Source organism: Xyrauchen texanus, chromosome 4 (assembly GCF_025860055.1).
Source record: "Xyrauchen texanus isolate HMW12.3.18 chromosome 4, RBS_HiC_50CHRs, whole genome shotgun sequence".
Lineage (NCBI taxonomy): Eukaryota > Metazoa > Chordata > Actinopteri > Cypriniformes > Catostomidae > Xyrauchen > Xyrauchen texanus.
The window spans coordinates 2479040-2506577 of NC_068279.1; the positions used below are offsets into that span (position 1 = coordinate 2479040).

Here is a 27538-nt window from a genome sequence, read left to right on the forward strand (position 1 = left end):
GTGTTTTCAGTGTGACATGAGTGCAGAGAGACAGAGCGCTAGTGACACCACATCATACAGATGAAGAACACAACTGGCTGACAGACAGACAGACAGATAGACAGACAGACAGACAGACAGACAAACAGACAGACAGACAGATAGACAAACAGACAGACAGACAAACAGACAGACAGACAGATAGGCAGACAAACAGACAGACAGACAAACAGACAGAGACAAACAGACAGACAGATAGACAAACAGACAGACAGATAAACAGACAGACAGACAGATAGACAAACAGACAGACAAACTGACAGACAGACAGACAGACAGATAGACAAACAGACAGATAGACAGACAAACAGACAAACAGACAGAGAGACAAACAGACAGACAGACAGATAGACAAACAGACAGAGAGACAAACAGACAGACAGACAGATAGACAAACAGACAGACAGACAGAGAGACAAACACACAGACAGACAGATAGACAAACAGACAGATAAACAGACAGACAGACAAACTTACAGACAGACAGATAGGCAGACAAACATACAGACAGACAGACAGACAGATAGACAGACAGACAGGGTAATAAGATGTAAACAGTATATGTGTTAACATGACTTAAGTGTGATGTTAAGTTATGTCCAATTTTACAGTTTTATTGCCAAAAAAAACATTTAACTTAAATTTTTTATTTTTTTTAAATAAGTCATAAATGACAAGGAGTCGTCAAAATGAAAAAAATGTATGTATTTCTCTCACCAGGGCCACATCGCTCTCTCAGACTCTCCGTGACAGTTGAAATGGTACGGTCACACATTTGTGATGGCTCACGCGGGTTACGAGCACGTCTGAAATTTTACGCCATTTTCTGCCGAAAAGCTTCTTTGAGCCCATGAACATTACGTGACCGTGGCGACATTTTTGTTAAAATAGAATGATGTGCTTCATTACAAGTTGCTGAATAGAATCTGAATAGATTTACATTTTTATGTAAACTTCTATATAGAACCCCAACTTTTTTTTTGTTTTTGTTTTTTTACGAATGCAGAATGGATTCATATCTCCGCGGCTTCCCTTTTCGTTCTTTCCCGGTCTCTCTCATTTTTTCCCATGAATTTTTTTGGATTGTTTCCTCTCAGAATGTGTCAGATGAGGCTGATGGGGGGTGGGGGTTGTTTGGGGCGAGTCCGTGGGGGAATGGATGGAATGTCTTTAGGAATGCAAATTGCTTCTTCTGAGTGACAGGACGAAATCAGCCACTGTCAACTGATCCGGAATTTCCATTTTATACTCTTCCTGTCTGTCTCTCTCTCTCTCTCTCTCTCTCTCTCTCTCTCTCTCTCTCTCTCTCTCTCTCTCTCTCTCTATCTGTTCCAGCAGACAGTGTTGTAAACATGCTGAAGGAGAGGGGATGTTACTAAATAATTCATATGCGATAATAGAAAAGATGCCATTGCTTATTTGTATTTAATGCGCCAGCTTTAGTGAAGATGGAAAACTGTTATAAAAGGAAAGTGCACATTGCAACAAGACACCCTTTGTGTTGAAATGTCTCATTTGCACATTTATTGCTATTGTATTCGTGCAATGTTTAAATCACAACCGGTGTTAGTTTTAATACAAAAGCCTTTGGTTTAAAAACATGTACTGTAGGTTATTGGTTGTTATTTAAAATAACTAACATGTGTTTAAACTTTTGAGGGAATACTGTCCCATTTTCCACGTATGTGGACATCGTGTTTATCAGCACGCTGATGCGCGAAAAATGAATGGATTTTTTTAAGCGGCACATCAAATTAAACTAGAGACGCTCCTTTTTACAACCAAACAGGTTACAATGACATAACTTAAAGAGGTTTCTTACCAGAGGCACTTTTGTTGACGCTGCACCCGTTGGAGCGCTTCATGGAAATTGAACAGTCATGCTGTTGTGTGACGCGATGCACCAGAAGTTTAACCCTTAAATGACAGTATAGAGTCTTGTGAACAGTATTCAGTCAGATTAAATTAATTTATATTATGCATTGCATATAGCGAAGCCAAAATACAACGTCCGCGCATGTGGACACGGGGTCTACAGGTCTTCACGTCATATATATATATAATAAAGACCCAATAACAGGAATGTGCATGATTTGTTTTTCTATTAACATGTCAGCCTCCCATTGACTTAACATTGTGGAATGTTCAGAAATTTAAATCCCAACTGATGTTTTCACACACACAGACACAAAAGGGCCTGACAGCCCTGCATCTCTCTCTTTCTCTCTCTCTCTCTCTCTCTCTCTCTCTCTCTCTCCCTCAGAGGATTTATATTATCAAGCAGCCAATAAGTAATGACCTAAAATCTTCATAGCCACAACCTAAAACATGCTAAAAACGTGCTAGCTTCAAGTTAACACATGCTAGCATCGCCTAGCGAAGTGTTAAAACATGCTAAAAACATGTTGGTATCATGTTACCACATGCTAGCATCGCCTAACGAAGTGTTAAAACATGTTAGAAGCGTGTTAGCATCTTGCTAACACTTACTAGCATAGGCTAGTGGAGTGCTAAAACATGCTAAAAACATGTTAGTATCATGCTAACACATGCTAGCATCGCCTAACGAAGTGCTAAAACATTCTAAAAGTGTGCCAGTATCATGTTAACACATGCTAGCATCGTCTAATGAAGTGCTTAAACATGCTAAAAACGTTCTAGCATCATGCTAACACATGTTAGCATCACCTAGCGGAGTGCTAAAACATGTTAAAAATGTGTTAGCATCATGTTAACACATGTTAGCCTCGCCTAGCAAAGTGCTGAAACATGCTAAAAACTTGTTAGCATCATGCTAACACTTGCTAGCATCGCCTAGCGAAGTGATAAAACATACTAGAAGCGTGCTACTATCATGCTAACACATGCTAGCATCACCTAGCGGAGTGCTAAAACATGTTAAAATCATGATAGCATCATGATAACACATTCTAACATCATCTATCTATCTATCTATCTAATCTAGTTTATATTATGCATTGCATATAGCGAAGCCAAAATACAACGTCAACGCATGTGGATACGGGGTCTACGGGTCTTCACGTCATATACATATATAATAAAGACCCAATAACAGGAATATGCATGATTTGTTTTTCCATTAACATGTCAGCCAACGTGAATAATGAAGAATAACCACAAGTCCAACACTTGCACCCGCATCATATGTCATCATATGCGGTGCCCATCGACAATGCCAGTGTCCCTAAAAAACTGGTCTGGACCTTAATTGAGGTGCCCTAATTCACTAGTGACTTTACGCCTAATAGAGATGCCATAAAAGAGACTCTAACACAGATAAACACACAGAGTAAATCGAGGGCTCCTTATGAAAATAAAAACAAAACCCTGTAGCTGTAAAACAGCATCTATTTTCCAAACCGTCCTTTAGCTGCGGCACTGAGGCACTGGAGGGTCACTGAATATTGTTAAATGCCTGCGAGTGCTTTTATTTCTGTGCACTGCTGAGAAACTTCACGAATCTCTGGAGAATACGACACAAAGATCTGCAGATGCTGTTTAAAGCCAGACAAGCTTTTAGGAACGAGTTACCATTGACTACACTTTACATTCACTGTATACGAAATAAAGAATATATATATTTGCATTATAAAAGTACATGGATAAATCTTTTCCCTGAGGGAATGCAGGAATATCTAATCCCAAATTGTTGAACAATTATCATTTGGATCATGGATTAGATGCTGGCGCTTTGGGGGGTTTATATTTGTGAAAACATGCGGACATTTACAACTCAATTTCCCTACAAAAACCTTTCAAATGCATGAATAAGATGCTTGATAGGACCTCTCTCTCTCTCTCTCTCTCGGCCCGAGTAGAGGTGTGAATGTTAATCAGTAGAGTGAGAGTGTTGTTATTCCAGTGTGTGTTTGTGTGCATGAAACACACACTGATTGGACTGATTGATTTGGAAAAATGACTTTAAAACACCTCCAGATACTTGTAATGAGTGTTCTCACTGCGGTCCTGTTTGTAACCTGCGTTCTCTTCAATGCACGTTCATGCATTATTGCAGTGAAATGTCAGTGCCAGTGAGCTGGCATTTAATCTGCATCGCTCACCCCCCGCTGAGGCTAAATTGACACATGCATTAGTTCAGACCACTAACCCAAACAGTCAATTCCTGGTTGACCCACTTACAGCAACCTGCTACCCACCAGACGCTCTTCTCTCTCTTTTAACTGGAAAGCCAGCTGTATTGTGATGCCTTCTGGTATTTCAACACCATTTCTAAAGAATTTGTCCTTAGTGGAGTCCTGGCATTATTTGTAACCTCCACAATGTGATTTGCAGTAGCTGTTTGTGTGTGTGTATATGTGAGGCACTCCTGCTAGGAAACCCATCTTAAACTGCTATATGTGTATGGCTACTGGTTTCTTAGTGGACCAAGCTGGTTATTGGCTAGCTAATAACCAGCTAAAACAGCTTGGAACAGCTATAAACTGGTTAGCATGTTCTGAAACACAGTTAACAGCTTAAAATTGATTTTCCAGCAGGGTTACCATCCAAGATGATTATTAGCTGGTTGTTAGCTGACACAAGTTGGTTATTAGCTGGTCCAAGTTGTTTTTTAGCTGGCCAAACCTGGTTATTAAGTAGTCCAAGCTGGTTATTAGTTGGCACAAGCTGGTTTTTAGGTAGTCCAAACTGGTTATTTACTGGCCAGAGCTGGTTATTAGCTGGAAAAAGCTGCTAACTAGCTGGTACTAGATGGTTATTAGCTGGTACAAGCTGGTTTTTAGCTGGCCAAACCTGGTTATTAGGTAGTCCAAGCTGGTTATTAGCTGGCACAAGCTGGTTTTTAGGTAGTCCAAACTGGTTATTTACTGGCCAGAGCTGGTTATTAGCTGGAAAAAGCTGCTAACTAGCTGGTACTAGATGGTTATTAGCTGGTACAAGCTGTTTTTAGGAGGCCAAACCTGGTTAGTAGGTAGTCCAAACTGGTTATTAGCTGATCTAAGCTGGTTATTACCTGGTTCATGCTGTCTATTAGCTGGTCCAGGTTGTTTTTTTAGCTGGCCAACCCTGGTGATTAGGTAGTCCAAACTGGTTATTTACTGGCCAAAGCTGGTTATTAGCTGAAACAAGCTGCTTACTAGCTGTTTATTAGCTGGTACAAACTGTTTTTATCTGGCCAAACCTGGTTAGTAGGTAGTCTAAACTAGTTATTAGCTGACACAAGCTGGTTATTAGCTGGTCCAAGTTGTTTTTTAGCTGGCTAAACCTGTTTTTTATGTAATCCAATCTGGTTATTTACTGGCACATGCTGCTTACTAGCTGTTTATTAGCTGTTACAAGCTGGTTTTTAGCTGGCCAAACCTGGTTAGTAGGTAGTCCAAACTGGTTATTAGCTGACACAAGCTGGTTATTAGCTGATCTAAGCTGGTTATTACCTGGTCCATGCAGTCTATTAGCTGGTCCAAGTTGTTTTTTACCTGGCCAAACCTGGTGATTAGGTAGTCTAAACTAGTTATTAAGCTCATACAAGCTGGTTTTTAGCTGATACATACTGGTTATTAGCTTATCCATGGTGGTTATTAGCTGGTACAAGCTGGTTTTTAGGTAGTCCAAATGGGTTAATAAGTGGTCCAAACCAGTTATTAGCTGATCCAAGGTGATTATTAGCTGTTACAAGATGGTTAATAGCTGGTACAAGCTGTTTATTAGCAGGTTCAGTCTGGCTTTAGGTAGACCAAGCTGGTTATTAGTTGGTACAAGTTTGTTATTAGCTGGCCCAAGCTGACTTTTAGGTAGTCCAAGCTGGTAATTAGCTGATACATGCTGGTTTTAAGCCTTTCCAAGCTGGTTATTAGCTGATCCAAGGTGGTTATTATGAAGTCCAAAATGGTTATTTGCTGATCCAAGCTTGTTTTAAGCTGTCCCAAGCTGGTTATTAGCCGGTCCAAGCTGGCTTCTAGCTGGCCAAACCTGGATATTAGCTAATCCAAGCTTGTTCCAAAAAACAGCTTGACCAGCTTTAGCCTTAGATACGAGCAGCTGGTAGCTGGTTTATTGCTGGTCTGGGTGTACCAGTCTGGACCATCTAATGACCAGCTTGAACCTGCTAGAATCCAGCTACCATGTTCTAAATCACGGTTAGCAACTTAACCCTTTTATTCTGTTGTGCATCAGTTTGACCCAGTTTACACTTTAACACTTTAATCTCAATTGTTCACCCTGAAACTCAATGACTCAACGTGATTTAAACATACTTTAATAATAATAATAATAATTCCTTACATTTATATAATGCTTTTCTAGGCACTCAAAGCGCTTTATATAGTATAGGGGGAATCTCCTCAACCGCCACCAGTGTGCAGCATCCACCTGGATGATGCGACGGCAGCCATAGTGCTTTCACTGTTACATTATTTCTCACAACTTCAGATGGTGACTCTCAAATTGTGATTGCTCATGTTGGGTCAGTTTGATCATTCACAGCTTCACTGGATGTTAAATGGTAACAGCACCGAAGGGTTTTGCTGGATTTTCCAGCAGGGACATTTTGCCATCACTGAACGATAGCATAGTTATATCACACAGATACTGCAATCTGATTTTCATTTAAATGGTTATTACTGTGCCAAATGCCTTTGGAGAGACGAGTGGCATCAGGGTTTAACATTGACGGAGACAATAAGTCCTGCGTTGGCGAGTGTCACGTAGGCCACTGATAACAGCCACGCTGCCATACCAGCAGCTTTGTTTTGGTATTGCGATCATTATGATCTGTCTGCTACTCAACAACATTCCTCTAACGAAAAACAGAACACAACATGGACAAATAATGAGGCAGAGATACATTTGCATCCACAGAGCTGCTGTCTGGCTTTAGTTAAAGGTAACAAAGCCATTGCATTTCTTAAACTGGAGGGCCTGGTTAGCTCAGCAAGTATTAGCACCTGAGTATGTTAGTGATTTAATCAGCCGTTGTCAATCAAGTAGATCTCTGCGCTCTAACGATCAATTGCTTCTCATGGTTCCGCGATCATGTTTAAGATGTAAAGGTGATCGGGCATTCTCTGTTGCAGCTCCTAGGCTCTGGAATGACCTTCCTCTGTCTGTAAAAACTTGTCCTTCATTGGGTGCTTTTCAGAGTGCGCTTAAAACTTACTTGTTCACTTTAGCTTTTGACAATGCTTTGTAAGTTTTTATGTAATATGTTTGCATTGTTTTTATGTCTTTGTTTTTACTTTTATACCTTCTGTACAGCACTTTGGTTCCACTTGTGGTTTTGAAAGTGCTCTATAAATAAAGTTGAGTTGAGTTGAGTTGAGTAACCTCCTCGTGGTGGTGATTAGTGGTTCTCTCAATGGGGCGTGTGGGGAGTTGTGCGTGGATCGTGGAGAGTAGCATGAGCCTCCACATGCTGTGAGTCTCCGCGGTGAATTGTTGTTAGCTATGTGACTAGGCAAGCCCATGAACAGGTCAGACATTGAAACATCAGTAAGGCAAGTTGCAACAAACATCATCAATAACTGGCCTCCTTTGGGGAGTTTATCTCTTCTTTTCTTTCCTCCTCTTCTTGCGTCAAGAACCCAAAATGTTCACTATTGACACGACATGATAACATACTATATCTCTGTGAGGTCACAGATGAGGTCACCCGTGTATTTAGTGCCACTGGAGCTGAAGTTAACAAGTGAAGTGGAGATTTGTGGAGCTTTATTTTGATGAAATACAAAATAAATGGACAGCTCAGGAGGCTGATGGATCTGTTAAACTTTAGAAATGATTGTGAGGTGATGAGACAGCTGTTGGGTTACTGGGACGGCCTCATTCGGGACAGATTGGCTCATTTCAGGCTATACTTGGTCTGGAGGTCGTAAAGGTGCTTCTGATGGAGGGAAGGGTGACATATAAATGCTGTTGGAAAGTGTTGAACACTAAGGAGTTCATTATATAAGAGGAGAAACTGATTGCTGGAGGATATTGTGCTGATGTGTAATCTTACATACAAAACTGGCAATTCTTGCTGAAATCAGCGATCTGATTGGCTGGATTTGCACCGCACACGTGTATATCAGTCCATCAGAGTAGAGTTGCAGAATAAACTGGAATGTGAACCAGACAGATTGGCAAGACGTTCCAATAAAGGGCCAATCAGAATTAAATGTCAGGTGTAAAAAAACAACAACTCTGGGGGTCCATACCGTCGTTTTTCAGTGAGTTTTTCTTGTGCGACGGAGGAGTTCTGCACTGCGACTGGACAAGGCACTTATTTGGACAGTGAGATGATGCACCTCCATTTCTCCTGCATCTGTTTTGGAAGCATCGTCACATGGGTACGCCTACATCGTTACCATAGCAACCCATGCAGATAGTTTGGTGTAACATAGTTCAATGGAAAGGCGGAGGCGAGAACTGGCTTGATAATATAAATAATAGTTTAATATAAAACTGAAACAAAAGACAAACAAACACACATGATGGACATGTCCGTAAACAATCTCTCTCTCCCGCACCACCGCCCGCAATCGGCCTTTATCCCTCTCGGATGCTTAATTAGCCTGATAAGGGACCGGGTGTGTAGAATCACGACCCGGCACCGCCCTCCGCCCTGCCACATTCCTCCCTCATTCTCTCAGGCAGTGGAGCCCCCGGCATGACGTACACCCCCTTTCCCTGGGGAGGTGCGTGCCTTTTGCCCCATCTGCCGGCAGGTCATCCCCGTCTACCTGGATGAGGGAGGGGACAAAGGGAAGGAAACAGAAATAATTAAATAGGGGGTTACTTCTTGTAACAGTGTGTAGTACCCCCCCAAAAAACACTGTAACATTTAAACGAGAGGGAAAAGGCCAATGCAGAGTGGCAGTGAGAGAGAGAGAGGAGAGAGAGATGAAAAAAAAAAACTTACTCGCCGATTCTCTGATACACCATCGCATGGTCCTCGATCACTCCTCCACCCTCTCAGGCGGACGACAGCCGCTCCTCCCCGGGCGGACCGGAGTCAGACCCACGACCCCCGGCGGAAAGAATGCCCCTCCACGCTCACGACAACTCCTGGGGACACTCCTCTGCCCCTGGCAGCGGCTCCATCGCTCCAGGCGGTCGGTGAGTCCAGTCCCCACTCGCCTCGTGGACGCCTGCCCTTCACCGCGTCCGGGCGGTCGGGCTACTCCCTCCCCCTGCGGAAGGCAGCGGCGCTCCCCCGGGTGGACAGCAGTGTCGAGGACTCCGCGACGGGCATCCCTCCTCCTTCCTGGGTTTCGGCACTAGTGCAACGTAGTTAAATGGAAAGGAGGAGGCGAGAACCGGCTTGATAATATAAATAATAGTTTAATATAAAACTGAAATAAAAGACAAACATACACACATGACGGACATGTCCATAAACAATCTCTCGCACCACCGCACCATCGCCCGCAATCGGCCTTTATCCCTCACGGAGGCTTAATTAGCCTGATAAGGGACCAGGTGTGTATAATCACGACCCGGCACCGCCCTCCGCCCTGCCACATTTGGTTATGTCTGAATGCGCAGATCTCATTTGCCTGCGGTCTGGACATAGCCTATGTGATGTGGTTATGTGTCAGGTTTGACAAATAAACACAGTTGTGATTTATAACCATCACCCCCTTCTCTCAGTGTGATGACAGCCAGTGAAATACTCAAGGGTTTCGATGTCACGGCCATGTTTATTCATTTGCTATTGGTCCACGTATAGTGCGAATCAACCTACATTAATTCTGACATTTTTAGAGACGTGGTTTTGCATGACAAGCGACAAACCAAATAGCATCGACTACGAGGGATTAGAACGTGATATCATTATCAATTGCAGCATGTTCCTGAATTGCACGTCTCCTATAGAATCCATCAGTGCTGTGATTGTTTCTGAAGGGAGAAATGCACAATAAAATAGCCTGCAGTGCACCAGAAACTGCATGTGAAGTGGACTGGTTTACCTAACTAACCAATCGGAGCGCTCGGAGAGGTCACAGACCAGTGTTTGTTTAATATCATGGTGTAAAACTCATTTTATCTTTCATGGCTATTATATATCTTAGTTTTTCAGAGAGATAACCTGCCTTTTGTGATGCACGCTCCAGTAGCTGCGCTGAATAATGCACCGTTTATCTCATATGCATCACAACGGTGGAGGGTCTTTATGTCAGAAAGATGAAAATGAGCCTTTATATCCGTGAGCAGAATACAAGCATTTGTCTTGAAATATCAGTCAAATGTATTCAGGTTGTCGTGCTTCAATAAAGCTTTCAATCAACTGACTAACAGCGCGTCCAACATCAGCTCATGGGATTATCGTATATTATTAACTTATATTAACGGACTGTCTGTGGACCACCCAGACTGACGTGAGGTTGAATGTGAAATACAGTCACACAGGAGGAACGGGTGTGTGTGTGTGTGTGTGTGTGTGTGTGTGTGTGTGTGTGTGTGTGTGTGTGTGTGTGTGTGTGTGTGTGTGTGCTGATGAAGAGGTCACACCACTGGTATCGTTTTGAAACACAAAGCTTCAAGGTTTATCTTTGATTACATGTGCGATATTCTCGTTCTGTTGATTTGAGAGGATAAAGAGTGTCGTTTGAGAGACAGTGAGATTAAACTGTGCTTTTCCCAAAAGACAGACCGTTACACACTGGGGTTTGGTTTACGCTGGTGCTGGTGTTCAGTTGGGAATCTCTCTCTGATAACTGATTTGAGAACTGAACAATGAGGAACAAGATTATTAGAACACAGGAGGCTTGACGATATAGATAATATTTTAATAAAAAACTTCAAAAGATAAACACACACAGGTCTCGGTCAGCTGCCCGTAAATATCTCTCTCTATCCCATTGCAGTCTCCAGTCGGCCATTATCCCTCTCGGAGGCTTGATTAGCCTGATTAGGGGCCGGGTCTGCGTAATCACAACCCGGCCCGGCCCTCCACCCTGTCACATTCCTCCCTCGTTCTCTCAGGCCGGGGAGCCCCCGTCATGACGTACACCCCCCCCCTTGCTTTCCGCCCGTCTGCCCGCAGGTCATCCCCATCTACCTGGATGAGACAAAAACAAAATTTGGCACCTACACGCTGTAACAGCGATCGTGCCAAATTAACATAACATTTTAAAAAGAGAGGAAAAGGCCAACACGGAGCAGCAGTGGGAGAGAGGGAGAGAGAGAGAGAGAGAAACACTTACTCGCAGTTCTCCGATACGCCGTAGCTTGGTCCTCGGCCACTCCTCCACCCTCTAATGGACGACAGCCGCAGCTCCCTGGGTGGATCGGAGGCAGTCCTCTGGCCCCTGGCGGATGGAACGCCCCGCCACATTTTTGGTGGACCCTTGCAGCGGTAACCGTTCCAGGCAGTTGGTTGGGAGTCCCTCCTCCTCTTGCGGTCGGCGGCCGTTCCTCCGCCTCCAGGCAGCCGGGCTCCTCCGTCCTCCGGCGGATGGCCGTGGCTGCTCCTTTTGAGTGGATGTAGCGGCGAGAACTCCACTACGGCGCATCCCTCCTCCTTCCCGGATTTGGCACCAGAGGCGAGAACCGCCTTGACGATATAAATAATATTTTAATTATAAACATAACCAAAAAGACAAACACACACAGATGTCGGACAGCTGCCCGTAAATCTCTCTCTCTGTCACACTGCCATCTTCAGTAGGTCTTTTTCCCTCTCAGAGGTTTGATTAGCCTGATTAGGGGCCGGGTGTGTGGAATCACGACCCGTGCCTGTGTCTTTAAACTGTTAAATATTATAAAAACTTTGGTGAATTCTCAGATAATGTATGCAAATTAAACCAGATTGTCTGTCAGCTGAATCAGGGATGGATTACCAACTGGGCCAATGGGGCCAGTGCCCAGGGGCCCTTGACTGCCCGGGGGGCCCTGGGCTTTAAGTTTGGTGATCCAGTTAGGTGATTCCCCTGCTCGAATATCCATCAACAATGAAAACGAAACACCCCAACTTTTGGAGGGGGGGCCCTTGAATATAATTGGCCCTGGGGCCTTTGCAAGTCATAATCCGTCCCTGAGCTGTATGTGCGTAGTACTGTATGACATCAGTCTAGTTTGGTTTTATGTCGTTGCTTTGAAAAATGTTCCCCATGTCATTGAAATCAGGGCCATAGCTAGTGGGGCGAAAGGTGGTAATGCTTTTAGGGACCCAACAACAAATTCTAAACTGTATTGTTTAATGTGCAATAAACAGTCAGGAGGCCCAGATTAACTTGCTACGGCTCTGACTGAAATGATTGGTTTCTTTGGATTAAACAGCTGCTCTGGAACTTGCTTCTCCATCCATTCATCCATCTTCAACCACTTATCCGATGTCGGGTAGTGGGGGCAGCAGCTCCAGCAGGGGGCCCCAAACTTCCCTATCCCGAGCCACATTAACCAGCTCTGACTGGGGGACCCCGAGGCGTTCCCAGACTAGTGTGGAGATGCGATCTCTCCACTTAGTCCTGGGTCTTCCCCGAGGCCTCCTCCCAGCTGGACGTGCCTGAAAAACTTCCCTAGGGAGGCACCCAGGGGGCAGCCTTACCAGATGCCCAAACCACATCAACTGGCTCCTTTTGATGCAATCTCACCCTATCTCAAAGGAGAAGCCCGCCACCCTTCTGAGGAAAACAATTTCGGCCACTTGTACTCGCGACCTAGTTCTTTCGGTTATGACACAGCCTTCATGACCATAGGTGAGGGTAGGAATGAAAATTGGCCGGTAGATCGAGAGCTTTGCCTTCCGGCTCAGCTCTCTTTTTGTGACACCGCGGAGACTCACAGCATGTGGAGGCTCATGCTACTCTCCACGATCCACGCACAACTCACCACACGCCCCATTGAGAGCGAGAACCACTAATCACGACCACAAGGAGGTTACCCCATGTGACTCTACCCTCCCTAGCAACCGGGCCAATTTGGTTGCTTAGGAGACCTGGCTGGCATCACTCAGCATGGCATTTTTACAAGCTTGAAGTGAGTACAGATGTAAAATGTACTACATATTTTCAAGTCAACATCTAGTAGGGTTACTCTAGGCAACTATTCATGTTCCTCTGGTTGGCAGTTTCACAAAATGTTGCTGGTCGAATTTTGAAGCAAACATATGCTGCCCTAACACTCCACTCGCTTGAAAAAAACAGGTCGATATATCCATAAAATGAACATTTGGAGGAGCAAAAGCCTTTGACCCGGGAGCACGGTGGCATATATACTTCTCACTTACATGCTGTCAGTATGTGGAACACTGTGACGTGTATCTATCTGTCTTCCTGATGGCTTTCTGTTATCTGCAGGGAAATAATACACAGAAACAGAAGAGCATAAGATCCAAAGTGAGACCATGTCCTTCTAGATTGATCTCGTGGCTCTCTAATGATCCTCACGACGTTATAAATGGATTGTGGCGAGTGATGGTTCACCTCGATAAACCCCTCAGGCCTGTTTTTGCACCGGTGGCCAATGCTCAGGCCAGACTGAAGGAAAATATCTTCCATTTCATTGTGATGTTTGTGTGCTCTCCACACATATTGATCAGAGGAAAGTGGACAGGCGTTTTATTTCTCTGGCACAGAGCGACATCAACTGCTGCAGAAATGTAACGCATCTTTGACAAAACACCTGCTCAAACTCTTGCTGTCAGTTCTTCTGCAGGGAGGCGAATGTCCAGGATGGAATAGCAAGAAATTGGAAAGAGAACAGATTCTACTACAAAAGCGCAGCAGTTTTCACACTTTGTAAAGCAAACTGACATTAAATGCATGCAGAGAGAGCGAGAGAGGTGTGATGATAAATGTGCTTGTAACACCTTAATAACGGCACATTCTGAAGGTGTTATTTTGTGTTTCACAATGATAAAAAGATCCAGAACAGAATTTCTAAATAATACTATGAATGCTGGGAATTTTGAGGTTTTAATTCAGCAGCCAGTTTGTGTGAAATATTCATAGTCTCTTTGTGTGTTTAAAGATTGAATTAAATTAATGATTGTGGATCTGATTCCAGTTTTAGATTCTGGTTCCTTAAAGTAGTGTTCCGGGTTCAGTGCACGTTAAGCTCAATCAACGGCATTTGTAGCAAAATGTTGATTACCACAAAAATTATTTCAACTCGTCTGTCTTATATTTATATAAAAAAGCTAAAATAGCAGTTACAGTAAGTTACATACAATGGAAGGAAATGTGGTCAATCCGTAAACATTGAAATACTCACTGTGTCAAAACTTTTGCCACAAGATGTAAACAGTATGTGGGGAATTTACTATGATAAGTATAATGTGAGAATGCTATGCTGAGATGCGGATTGGTGCTGTTTTGGCAGCACGAGGGAGACCTACACAATATTAGGCAGGTGGTTTTAATATTTTGGCTGATCAGTGTATGCTGATCTGTAGCTACAGACACTATCCTTCCATGCACCGTGAAATACCTCTAATTTTGTATTCTTCCACTCGAAGAAGTGAGTGTGATCACTGTACCATGGCTTCAATTTTCTTAAATCGAAGGAGGGCGACAAAATCAAGAGTGCTACAGAAGACTGTGTTTATATTTTCTGTTATTACATCAAGTTCTTCTAGACCTTTTGGCTTACTTGAGACAGATCTGTAAGATTATTAGTGAAGCTATCTTTAGTGGTCGAAATAATAGTTCTACCTGAACGAAAGCATGGTCGAATGTAAGATAAAAAATGCACATTTGAATGCACAAATTAGCTTTGGAACATTGGATGTGTGCCAAGCACTGACAATGGCTGACTTTATGCAGTCACGAATAGTATAGTGCACGGGTGTCTCACAATGCATTTTAAATGCTGAATTTCCTTTCAAATTGACAGTGTCTGAAAAAAAATGCATCGATTCTTCATGAGATGCTGAAAAAACAGTGTGCAATGGCGCAACAATCAAAGACGTCCATCTAGCACATGCTTGCATTGAAAAAGACGGAAGTGTTCGTAGTGAACGCCCCCCCTGAGATGGAGGTCTTTGGCCGTTGTGTGTTCTTATCAGTGTCTCTCTTCATAAGCATTAGGTACGTACATTCAACTGTATTTAATGAAAAACACTCTGGAACCGCAGGTATTATAAAGCTCGAATCTGTGGTAGTACTTTGGCACTGGTATAGGTACTGCGTGCAACACTAAGTTAACACAAAATCATCTTTTGAAACGTTTCTTTTCTTGTTTTACATTTGATTTAAGACTATAAACTGGCAAAATCTTTTTACTTTATAATTTTACACACATTTGTTAACAACCAGATATGTTCTTTGCAATAAACAATCGCTATAACGGTTCTGAGTACTTTATATTGTGCCCTCTTGTGGACGTAAGAGACAAACGTTCATTTAAAAATCTGATGTCACGAAGCTTTGCACCCCTGTCTTTAAAATGTGAATATAATATACATTTTGGAAATATTTCAGTGAAAAATTCGAATTTAGATTCTCATCCCTGTTAGATCTCAACTACTAGATCTGATAGACAGTGTGGAGCGGAGGGGGGCGGGGCTTGTCTAGAATGTCGCACACCCGGTCCCCAATCGGCCTGAATAGGCGCGTGAGGGATAAAGGCGGCCGGTGACGATGGTTCGAGAGAGAGAGAATTACGGGCATGTCCGTCATGTGTGTTTATGTTTGTGCTTTTGGTTTGAGTTTAATTAAATTATAATTTATATTGACAAGCCGGTTCTCGCCTCCTCCTTGCCTATCCTTTAACTGTTACATTGGTGCCGAATGCCCGGGAAGGAGGAGGGATGCCCGTTGCAGAGTCCTCGACACTGCCATCCACCCAGGGGAGCGCCGCTGCCATCTGCTGGGTGACGGAGTAGCCCGACCGCCCATATGCGGGGAACGGCCGCCGTCCCCGGGGCAAGTGGGGACTGGATACCCCGACCGCCTGGAGCGAGGGAGCCGCTGCCAGGGGTGGAGGAGTGTCCCCATTTGCTGCCAGAAAAGCGGAGGGGCGTTCTGCCCGCTGGGGGTCGAAGGTTTCACTCCGGTTCGCCCGGGGTTGGAGCGGCTGTCGTCCGCCTGAGTGTGGAGACGGTACATCAGAGAACCGGTGAGTGAGTTTTTCCTCTCTCCTCTCTCCTCTCTCTCTCTTTCGCACCGTGTTGGCCTTTTCCCTCGCCTATTTTCTTTTGTTGTTGTTGTTTTCTTCCCCTCCTGTCTCCTCCCAGGGCGAGGAAGGCGGGGATGACCATGCGGGACGCAAGATACACCCCGCCCCAGGGATGGAGGGGGTGTACGTCATGCCGGTGGCACCCCGGCCTGAGATAACGCCGGGAGGAGTGTGGAGCGGAGGGGTGCGGGGCCGGGTCGGAATATTGCGCGCCCGGTCCATTCCGACCCGGCCCTGCCCCCACCCCCCTCCGCTCCACAGACATTTTTCAAATACACTAAGGAAATCAGAAAACGGCCCAGGTGATCTGTACACTGTAGCAAGGACAAAAGACGACAGAGTTTTTTTTTTAATCTGACGATGTCACATTAAGCATTATTAGTTCAAAAGTCTTAAACTTATATCCTGTCCTCTGAGTTGTAGCAACACCTCCTTCTCAACTCTTCCGACGAGGCTCATGTTTATAACAATAACCTGGGGGAGTAGACTCATTTAAACGTATATATTCATCCGGTTTAAACCAGGTTTCAGTCAAACAGAGTTTATCCAAACTATGATCTGTAATCATTAACAATTAGTGCTTTGGTTGAAAGAGATCCAATGTTTGGAGCCCTATCTTTATATGATGTTTATCTTTAATTTGTGTGTTTTGTTCAAGTTTGATCTTAATTATTTTTTTTCTAAACGATTTAGTGAGGGGTTTTGTGGTTGGTAGTTCGGGAACAGTCTCTATGAGATATCTAGGTGATACGTCTCTATGTGTTGAAGTTTATGTGACCTGTGTGACGTCTCAAGGCAGCTAGCAGACATCCGTGTTAGCCATTCTGTCTGCTTCCTGACCTGGGCCCCAGTTAGTCAAATACTATCACTATTACGACTATGAGCTTGGAGGGATAGAGTCCCTTGTGGGATGGAGTCCGTCTCTCTTTAGCTGGCAAGGTCTACCCCAAAGCACAATATGCATAAAAATAACGAGTGGCTTCCTACACCTCCTTAGAAGTGTATTTTTCATCAGCTGTGTGCTGTGGGCTGATCTAATCTTTGACTGAAAACTGTAGAGTGAAATAACCAACTCATAACTGTGTGGATGCTGCAGATATAGACATGAAATACATTGTTCAGGATGAGAATTTAGTTCAGGTTGAAAAGGTAAAATATTCGAGCACTGGCTACAAAAGAAAGCAAATAAAAGAGTTTAAAATAGAAACGGGGGAATGGACATAATATGTGTCTAATGAGGCTTGTAGCGTCTCTATTTTTTACAGGATTTATAGTCCTTCAAGCGTACAGCAGACATTGATATTAAAATTCTGATTTCAATCACACATTTTCTTTGTTCTGCCTTTGAAATTAAAGAACGAGCACCTTTTCACCCGCTTACATTTATAAAGCGCCACATTCTCACTGTGCCAGAATGCTCTGTTCGGTGTAATGATCCTGCACGAGCCTGGATGGTTACCATAATAATGAGTGCAGGGCAGGAACATCTCACTGTAGTTAAAGTTTGATGGTGCGCCAGTCTTCCTCCTCAGTTCACTACTGTTTAAACATGCTTTTGTTCCTGCAAATCTGTAAGTATACAGAATGAAGTTTGAACCCGGCCCCGCCCTCTGCCCTGTCACCTTCCTCCCTCATTCTCTCAGGCCGGGGAGTCCCCGGCATGACGTACACCCCCCCCTTTCCCTGGGGTGGGGTGTCCCTTCCACACCAGGTCATCCCTGTCTACCTGGATGAGGGAGGGGACAAGTGGAGGGGGAAAAAAAAAAGTGTGGCACCAACACGCCTTAACGGTGATCGTGCCAAATTAACAAAACATTTTAAAAAAAGAGAGAAAGGCCAACACTTACTCGCCAGTTCTCCGATACGCCATAGCTTGGTCCTCGGCCACTCCTCCACCCTCCAACGGACGACAGCCTCACCTCCCCGGACGGATCGGATGCAGTATTCTGGCCCCTGGCAGATGGAACGCCCCGCCGTACTCTCAGGAAACAGAAGGGGTCTCCCCCGCCCCTGGCAGCAGTTTTCCCGCTGCAGGCAGTCGGCTAGGAGGTCCTCCCCGCTCGCCATCGGTGGTCTCATACCCTGCCAAGTTTCAGCGGCTGGTAGGGGTATCCTGCCGGAGATAGGAGGCAGGGGCGAGGAGCCTACCCCCATGCAGGACGGGACTCAACTGGTGGTGGTGGGGTGGAGGAGGTTGCCGTGTTAGCGCACTATGTGATAGATTGTGAGTGGACTTATAAAGCAATGGCTTACATGTGATTGGCTAGGAGTTACCCAGCTAATGGTGCAATGATGTACAGTTGCTAGTCATCCCGCTAGAAAACGTTACGCTTACATTCCTTTTTGAAAAGCTTGATATTCAACTCAAACTACTGTGACTTCAGAGAACATTGTCTGTTTAGCTGTTAAATAGCCTTTTACCTGAACAGGGTGTATACCGCAGTGGCTGATGGGTATGATGGCGCATGTTGCTTAGTGTGATGATGAATGTCCTCAGACGGGCATGTGAACACGTGGCATTGTGTTGTCAACTCACGTGGATGTAATGAGGCACTTACGATGAAATGGCACAAAGGACTTACTTTCGGCTGCTTTTGTTACCTGTGTGTGAGAGTGGACAAATTGATCCTTAATAACTCGACCTTACTAACACATGGACGTGTTTTGTTGTGTTCCCTGAATAAAGTGACTGAGACTTATTTTACTCTGGCCGTATTGTGCTTTCATCTGGATGCGTATTACCTGCCACGTCGCAACACTCTCACATCTCCGTCCACTCGCCATGTCTCGTTTCCATGGTTTCGTTTTATCTCAACTTCATTCAGTTGTGCACGACTCTTGTTGCTCTTAAAGTGAAGTGTAATTTCACAGTAATTTGAAGCAGAATCAAACAGAAACAGATTGTCCAGCGCCAAAAAAATCACACAATTGGTAGAGCCAATGTTCTTATGTGGAGTCACTCAAACAAATAGATTGCAATTGTTTTCGACGCTGCTAGTGGTGCACAAATTGCACACTTCAGATTTAAAGTCAAAGTGCAATCAAAATGACTTTCTCCACCTCTAAAACGACTTTCCTTATTTTTTATTTATCTGTCATATAGAGACACTCATTAATAAAATCGAGCTCTGCCCTACATGGTTTCTCATTGAATATACTGTTTTTTTTAATTGATTAGATTTTTTTCTTCACATATTTTCCAGGGGCAGCGTCATGCACCCATTTTGTTGTACTTATAAGCACTTATAATAGAAGCGAATGGGACCAGTTCATAAACATTCAAACTAACCACCATTTCACAAGTATAGCCACAAGACATAAACAATGTGTATGTTAACATGATTTTACTGTGATAAAACCACTAACTAACGTTATGTCCAAAAACATGATTGCAGGGTTTTGTTGTCATGGCAACTCATTTGTTATAATGGAGATACATTTAAACAGATTAGGTTAGTAAGCTGAGGATAGCAGAGCTACCATGCAAGGTTCCATTGGGAGCAATTTGGGGTTCAGTGTCTTGCCCAAGGACACTTCGGCATTTGGAGTCGTGTTGGCTGGGAATCGAACCGCCAATCAAACCACCAACCCTGTGATTAGTGGACAACCCGCTCTACAACCTACTTTAATCTGAGTGTAAACACACTTAAATCAGAGAGTCGTGATGAGTGATTGAATAAACAGTATTAAACCTCACTCTCCTGACCTCAAGAGACCTTGAGCCTATTTGTTAGCGCACCCGCCTTCCACACCGGAGATGCCATTCGGAGCGGGGCGGCCAGGGCCGGTTACAATGGTGCCGTGACCCGGATGGGAGTGAGGTTTAAGGGGGTGAGTGTAACAGGAGCCAGCTGATAGATAGCTGTGCAATGTGTATAAACCTCACTCTCCTGACCTCAAGAGGTGCACTATTGACTGACAATAGAGGCTGTAGCCTTTAGCCTGTTTGTTAGCTCACCTGCCTCCCACACCAGAGATGCCGGTTCGAGTCCCGTTCGGAGCGGGGCGACCAGGGCCGGTTGCACTAGCTTAAGACGGAGATGATTCAGGACTCTTAAAATTGGACGGATAGTGAAATCATTCAGTTTATTTGGAGGATAAAGCGAGGTGTTTCCACGCTAGTTTGTGATTGGTTCGACTTGACAGCCGAAGTGATCCTCAGTCGCTTAGAGTGCGATTGTTATGTATCGAAAAATCTACAGGGCTACATGATACTTGTTAGTAGCTTGTACTGTAGCTAAATACATTTTAGTAGCTTGACTGTAGTTTAGCAACTTAAAATGATGAGTAGCTTGTAACTTGGGAAGCTACAGTTTTCAGTGTATTTTACACAGTTGTTCTTTGTCACTGCTGAGGTTTTACAGCTCGGTATATTGTATGTTCACGTAGCCAAATTATTTTGTATGAATGCTGTGTGAATGACTGACGTGTTATTTAAATGAAAGCACAAGAAATGATTTTCACAGCTTGACTCACAGCACACTCGCTTTCATCTCATCTGTTTGTCAACAGTGCACTCTGGGTAATCATATGCATAGCGTAAATGGTTATTATGGCATGTCATTGTGAGCTGTATTTACGCATCAGCGCGTCTCATTCCTGCTTGTGTGTCGTGAACTGTTCTCTGATGCTGTGATCTACCTTATCGCTCTTTCTTTTCTTCCTTTGTTTGTTTTTTCTTTCACTGTCATTCCATTCGTCATGTTCCTCTGGTTATTTTCACCCCGTCCCCTCCCAACCTCATGTTCCGCCCCCCCCCGTCTGTCCCTCCCCAGAGGCCACGCCCCCTGTCTCCCCCCCACCCCCTCAGCCCTCTGAGCCCCCGTTGCCCCGCACTTCCTCTTTGACTTACTCCTCTCCTCCCCCACCAGTTACCCCGAGCTCAGGCGCCCTCCCCTCCGCTCCCCGTGATGTGGCCCCTGTCCTTGTGTCCAGCCGCTTCGTGCGCCTCGGATGGCGCCCGGAGGAGCCGCGTGGGACAGTTGTAACATACGGAGTCTTCTTCTCTGAGGAGGGCATCAACAGGTATGTTCTCATGTGTGCTGGGAAACAGTTTGGAGCCGTATGTACTTGACACAGGAGGTCTTACTGTGAGTAAAATCAATAAAATTGGCTCTTGCTTACTAAACCTTTAAATGCACAGGAGTTTCACCAGACATTTTTAGCAATTTTTCCATTTTTATTAATATATGCTATTCAGAAGAGAAATGCTGAGGAATACTAAAGAGGTGTGGGCATAACTCCAAAAACTAAATGAGGTACAGGGGGTGGAAAAAGCTCCCAGGTCACTAAAGACCCAAGATTAAAGCATTAAAGTGTTCATACTTATTCCTGGTCTTAGTGTGGTCAATATATCCGTGGACCTTATTCTAAAACATAAATAAAACCATTTCGTCAAAGCATGCTTTGCCTCTTGAGACATCACCAATCGCTCATCCTATTTGAACCCCCTCCCCTTCCAACCACCCGTCATAGCTCTTTAGCATGTTTAGCGGCCATATCACCCTGTAGCTCAAGACTGGTTGAGCCTGGTCAGTACCCGGATGGGGGACCTCCTGATAAAACTAAGGTTGCTGCGGGAAGAGGTATTATGGAGGCCAGTAGGGGGTGCTCACCCTGTGGTCTGTCCTAATGCCCCAGTATAGTGATGGGGACACTATACTGTAAAAAGGCACCGTCTTTCGGATGAGACGTTAAAGTAAGGCCCTCATTAAAAATCTCAGAACACTTCTCGAAAAGAGTAGGGCTGTAACCCTGGTGTCCCGACCAAAATCCCCCCATTGGACCTTCTCAGTCATGGCCATTAATTGACTACTCTACTCCCTCCTCTCCGCCAATAGCTGGTGTGTGGTGGGCGTACTGGTGCACTATAGGTGCCGTCGCATCATCCAGGTGGATTCTGCACACTGGTGGTGGTTGAGGAGAGTCCCCCTTTACTATTCAAAGCACTTTGAGTGCCTAGAAAAACGCTTTATAAATGTAAGGAATTGTTATTAATTATATAGCAAAAACTTGTTACAGTCCTATCAATAGAGCCCAACAGTTCGGTTCCAGAAGTACAAATCCCATTCATTTTCTACATGGGTGAATTGAGTTTTAACAAAAACGTATAAACCTTCAAAACAGACCTTTTTAAAAATGTATGTTTAATTGCCGAATTCCTGCAGAAGAACTATAATATAACATCATAGCCCAATTTTCACTATCCAGTCAAATCCCAAGGGACCAGATCAAGTCACAGACTACATTATTTCACACAATGAATATTCTGTTTCATGTCCTATTATGGGCTGTGTCCTAAAACTGCTGTACTAACAGAGTTTTTGTGTGTGCTGTAGGGAACGCTCCATTAATGTGACTGAGGTGGAGAGTTTGCAGTTAACGGTGAATAATCTGAAGCCAGAGGCCACATACTCATTCAGAGTCATTGCTTACAATGAGCAGGGACCAGGAGAGAGTTCAGAGGTCATCAGACTGTCCACACAACCTGAGCGTAAGTACACAAAAGGCAGCACGACCATACAGTCACAGAACTTGTCATGGTGAAAGGATTAACGGAGTTGATTCATGAGTGATCACCATTGATGATGACACTTATTACATAGACAATATTTATCAGCCACAACATTAAAAGCACCTGCCTAAAACTGTGTAGGTCCCCCTCGTGCCCCTAAAACAGCACCAACCCGCATCTCAGAATAGCATTCAGACATTATATTCTATAGAGAGGTTATCTGAGTTACTGTAGACTTAGTCGTTTCAAACCAGTCTGGCCATTTCCGTCCACAGAACAGGATGTTTTTTGTTTTTGGCGCCATTTTAAGTAAATTCTAGAGACTGTTGTGTGTGAAAATCCCAGAAATACTCAAACCAGCCCATCTGCAACCAACAATCATGCCACGCTCCAAAGTGCTACAGGAAGTGTGGGGTGAAAGGTCAAGTGCTGCAGGAAGTGTGGGGTGAAAGGTCAAGTGCTACAGGAAGTGTGGGGTGAAAGTTCAAGTGCTACAGGAAGTGTGGGGTGAAAGGTCAAGGGCTACAGGAAGTGTGGGGTGAAAGGTCAAGTGCTACAGGAAGTGTGGGGTGAAATCACACAGTTATGAGGGTCTAAAGGGCTCGTACACGGTTCTTAAAATAACGTAAATAAATGACCAATGTATTAGAGATCATTGCATATTTTTTACTTCCTGTATAAACATGTTTATTAATGTGCCACGTGACATATAGAAGCCTTCCAAAGGCTTTGCGAACAGGCTTGTTTATTTATTTATTCATTTTCCTCTACAAATGAATTTTAAAAGGATGCTGTGTGATGTATAAACGCAGGCTCCGTTTGTCTAGCGTGCTTTAAATGGTCTTCGCCCATTGCATAAATTAGGCACACAAAAGACCGGCGATAAGAGAGATTTCTTTATAGCATAAAGGTGGCACAATTACACACACGCGCTCTTTAACCTTTCTAATGGAGGATGAGTGGCGAGGCTTCAACAGTCTGACCTTTTCTGCCCACTTACAGATGAGATTTCAGTCAGTGGAATCCCTCCATTCAAACCCCCTGAAAGAGAAATACACTTTTATGAAAAGTGTTTAAATTTAGATCTCATTTGCATACAGACTCTCTCCTCCCAGATGTGCTGGATTGAATGTTTTTTTCTTTGCCTGACGGGCAGATCTGTAGTTCTACATTTCCCACAGATTCCCACACTATACACAGAGAGGATTTATTAGTATTGATGAATCACATCCTGTAGTCTAATGGACTGTGATGTGGCGTTTTATACCTGCTCCATATACAAACAGGAAATTGACCTTGACCATAGCATGATTATTGATTGACCTCAACTTGGGTTACTATGGGCTGTAAAGTGTGTCTGACTCGTGTAGAGCAGCTGCGGGCATTCAGATAGTGGATTAAATGCACTTTTCAAATTTCAATGCCCTCTGTGACCATTAGGAAAAACACTGAAGTGAAAAATTCCTAAACATTAAATATTTTAATGAGCTTTAATGCATTTATGCAGATTTTCTATGCAAAAATGGTTGAATGCATCAATGTTGGGAAGACATTAAAAGTTTTATAAATGCCTATTGAAGGGATAGTTCACCCAAAAAATGACAATTTTGTCAGTATCTACTCACCCTCATGTTGTTCCAAACCCATTTGTCTTTCTTCTGTGGAACTCGAAACGAGATGTTCGGCAGAGTAACGTGTACGTGTAACGTAAATGAGTAAAAGTATGACAGATTACATTTTTCGGATGAACTATCCATTTATCCATTTGAGGTGTCAATAAACACTATCACACACACACACACACACACACACGCGTCCATGTGTGTCTGTATGTTTATGCAGTTCTGGTTCCTAGTCCAGTGGAAAACCTCAGAGCAGAAGCGACCTCCCCGACCGCCATCCAGGCCTTGTGGGACCCTCCGGCACATGCCAACGGCCCCGTTCAGAGTTATCGCCTGCTGTGGACTGAGACTTCAAGCGGTAAAGAGCAGGTGAGAGTTTTAAACCTGTGATAAGATGTTCATGTTGTTTGCATTCTCTTTCCACTAGCTGTGAACATATTGATCTTTGAATATGTGATGAATGTTTCTATCAAATCAGACTGCTAAAAACTCACCTAAGAACACCTTAGCAACCACCTAGCAATGCCGTAGCGACCAACCCAAGCAACCACCTAGCAACCATCCAGAACACCATAGCAACCACCCAGCAACTGGCTAACAATGCCCTAATGACCACAGAGAACACCCTAGCAACCGCCTAGCAACACCCTATCGACCAGCGAGAACGCTGTAGTGACCACCCCTAGCAACCACCTAGCAACCATCCAGAACACCATAGCAACCACTTAGCAGCGTCCTATTGGCCACTCATAAGACCTAGCAGCTGCCTAGCAATGCCCTAACGGCCACATAAAACACCCTAGGAACTGCCTAGCAACACCCTATCAACAACCCAGAACACCCTAGCAACCACCTAGCAATACCCTAGTGACCACCCCTAGCAAACACCTAGCAACCATCCAAAACACCATAGCAACCACTTAGCAGCGCCCTAGTGTCCACTCATAACACCTAGCAACCACCTAGCAATGCCCTATCGACCACATAGAACACCCTAGCAACCACCTAGCAACACCCTATTGACCACCCAGAACACCCTAGCGACCACCTAGCAATGCCCTAGTGACCAACCCTAGCAACCACCTAGCAACCATCCAGAACACCATAGCAACCACTAAGCAGTGCTCTAGTGTCCACACGTAACACCTAGAAACCGCCTAGCAATGCCCTAACGACCACATAGAACACCCTAGCAACTGCCTAGCAACACCCTATCGACCACTCAGAACACCGTAGCAACCAGCTAACAACGCCCTAGTGACCACCCAGAACACCCTAGCATCCACCTAGCAATGCTGTAGTGACCACCCCTAGCAACCACCTAGCAACCATCCAGAACACCATAGCAACCTTTTAGCAGCGCCCTAGTGACCACTCATAAGACCTAGCTGCTGCCTAGCAATGCCCTAACGGCCACATAGAACACCCTAGGAACTGCCTAGCAACACCCTATCAACAAGACAGAACACCCTAGCAACCACCTAGCAATACCCTAGTGACTACCCCTAGCAACTACCTAGCAACCATCCAAAACACCATAGCAACCACTTAGCAGTGCCCTTGTGTCCACTCAAAACACCTAGCAACCACCTAGCAATGCCCTAACGACCACATAGAACACCCTAGCAACTGCCTAGCAACACCCTATCGACCACTCAGAACACCCTGGCATCTTTAAGGGCACTTTTTGCTCAAATTTTCTTCTTAAAAATGTAATTTATATTATTTTCTCTTTTGCAAAAGATGTCCTTATTTGATAATGTCTTGGCGACAGGGGACAAAACGCTCCAAGGAAGATCTTGGTGACTGAAGGCTTTCTTTCACTTTTCATTCTTGTCATTTCTCCTGACAGCGACAGAAACATCTAACACATACCGTAGAACATTGTTCTCAAACATGTATTCTGCTCGAGTCTGTCACCATCACAGTGTTTAAGACAGATAATAAAATCACCTCCAACATCTGCTCCATTGAAAGAGATGTTTAATACTGATCTACATACCTTGAGTTGTAACACAGAGTCTCGTCAGCGACGGCTGTTAACGATGGAGAAGCATTTATTAATCACGATTACAGTAGGCATTGGCACAAGTAGGGCAAAATTGGGCTAAAGGCACCCTTTAAGGAAGGTGTTTTTTTATTGAATACTGATGGAGCAACATGATTTGTGTGGATAGATATAATAATGGAAAGTTGTTTGTATTTAAGTTATTTTAAAATTCCCCCATGGGGGCGTTGGTGTTACAGTAATACTGTATAGTGTAGCTATTAGGGCAATAGTTACAAGGCAAAAGTTGGCAACTAATGTAAAAACCCCCAAAACAAAACAGTGTGGCATGATTCAACAGCCAAAGATGCAGTTGTAAAAAAAGCATTCACATCCGTATTCTGCAACAAAGGCCTTATATCTGTATAAATATTTAACACTTCTGCTCTCTCCAAGTGCTCAGCAATGTGACGGCTTCATGCCAAGTGTGTTTTAGCACTGCAGCGCAATTAGCATAAACCCGCCCCCCACAGTAAATAGAACACAAACATGAGAGCACCTGAGGTTGTGCTGCGATGGAGAGTTAAACCACATACAGAGAAAAGATTCAATGTAATGCTCCTCTTCATATAGTGATGTTCATCTCTCTCACTGTCAGAATGTGGAGGTGGTCGGTCAAAGCTACAGGATGGAGGGGCTAAAGAAATTCACAGAGTATTCTTTACGAGTGCTGGCAGTGAACCGGCACGGTCCCGGCATCTCCGATGAAGCCACGCTCATCACTACGCTGTCAGATGGTAAGATGAGTGACCTCTACTGTTAATTAGTGTAATAGATCATGGGTAAAGATTTTTGCATGTGCAAGCCATAGCTTTCAAACTGGTGCTTGTGGAATGTTTCAGAACGTGTGGCTGCAGTTTCCCATTAAATTGTCCAGCGGGGGCCGCCAAAAGCGAGTGAAATGGTTATTACCCTGGTGCATATAATAGTAAATGCTATTTACACCCCAGTGCAAATAGTGGCAGATATTATTTGCATTCCAACCCGGTTGCAAATGAAGTTCAATTGGTGTCAGATACTATTTGCACCCATATGGTAAATGGTCTGCACTTATATATCACCTTTTTAAACTTAGCGGTATTCAAAGCGCTTTACACTGCATCTCATTCACCCATTCACACACCAATGATTGCAGAGCTGCCATGCAAGGCACTAGCCTGCTATTGGGAGCAACTTGGGGTTCAGTGTCTTGCCCAAGGCCACGAGACCCCCCGCCTCCTGTGAACCTGGGGGGAG

At 44.2% G+C, this 27538-nt stretch overlaps 1 protein-coding gene across 2 annotated transcripts in view; it reads left to right on the forward strand.

Moving 5' to 3' along the window:
- Nucleotides 1-27538, forward strand: part of LOC127642977 (netrin receptor DCC-like) — a 278565-nt gene that overhangs the window by 170361 nt on the left and 80666 nt on the right. For both annotated transcript variants that reach the window (XM_052125464.1, XM_052125465.1), the window contains exons 8-11: nt 20991-21144; nt 22458-22612; nt 24476-24624; nt 26901-27039. In XM_052125464.1, coding sequence (XP_051981424.1) covers nt 20991-21144; nt 22458-22612; nt 24476-24624; nt 26901-27039 — 597 coding nt within the window. The remainder of the gene's footprint in view (nt 1-20990; nt 21145-22457; nt 22613-24475; nt 24625-26900; nt 27040-27538) is intronic.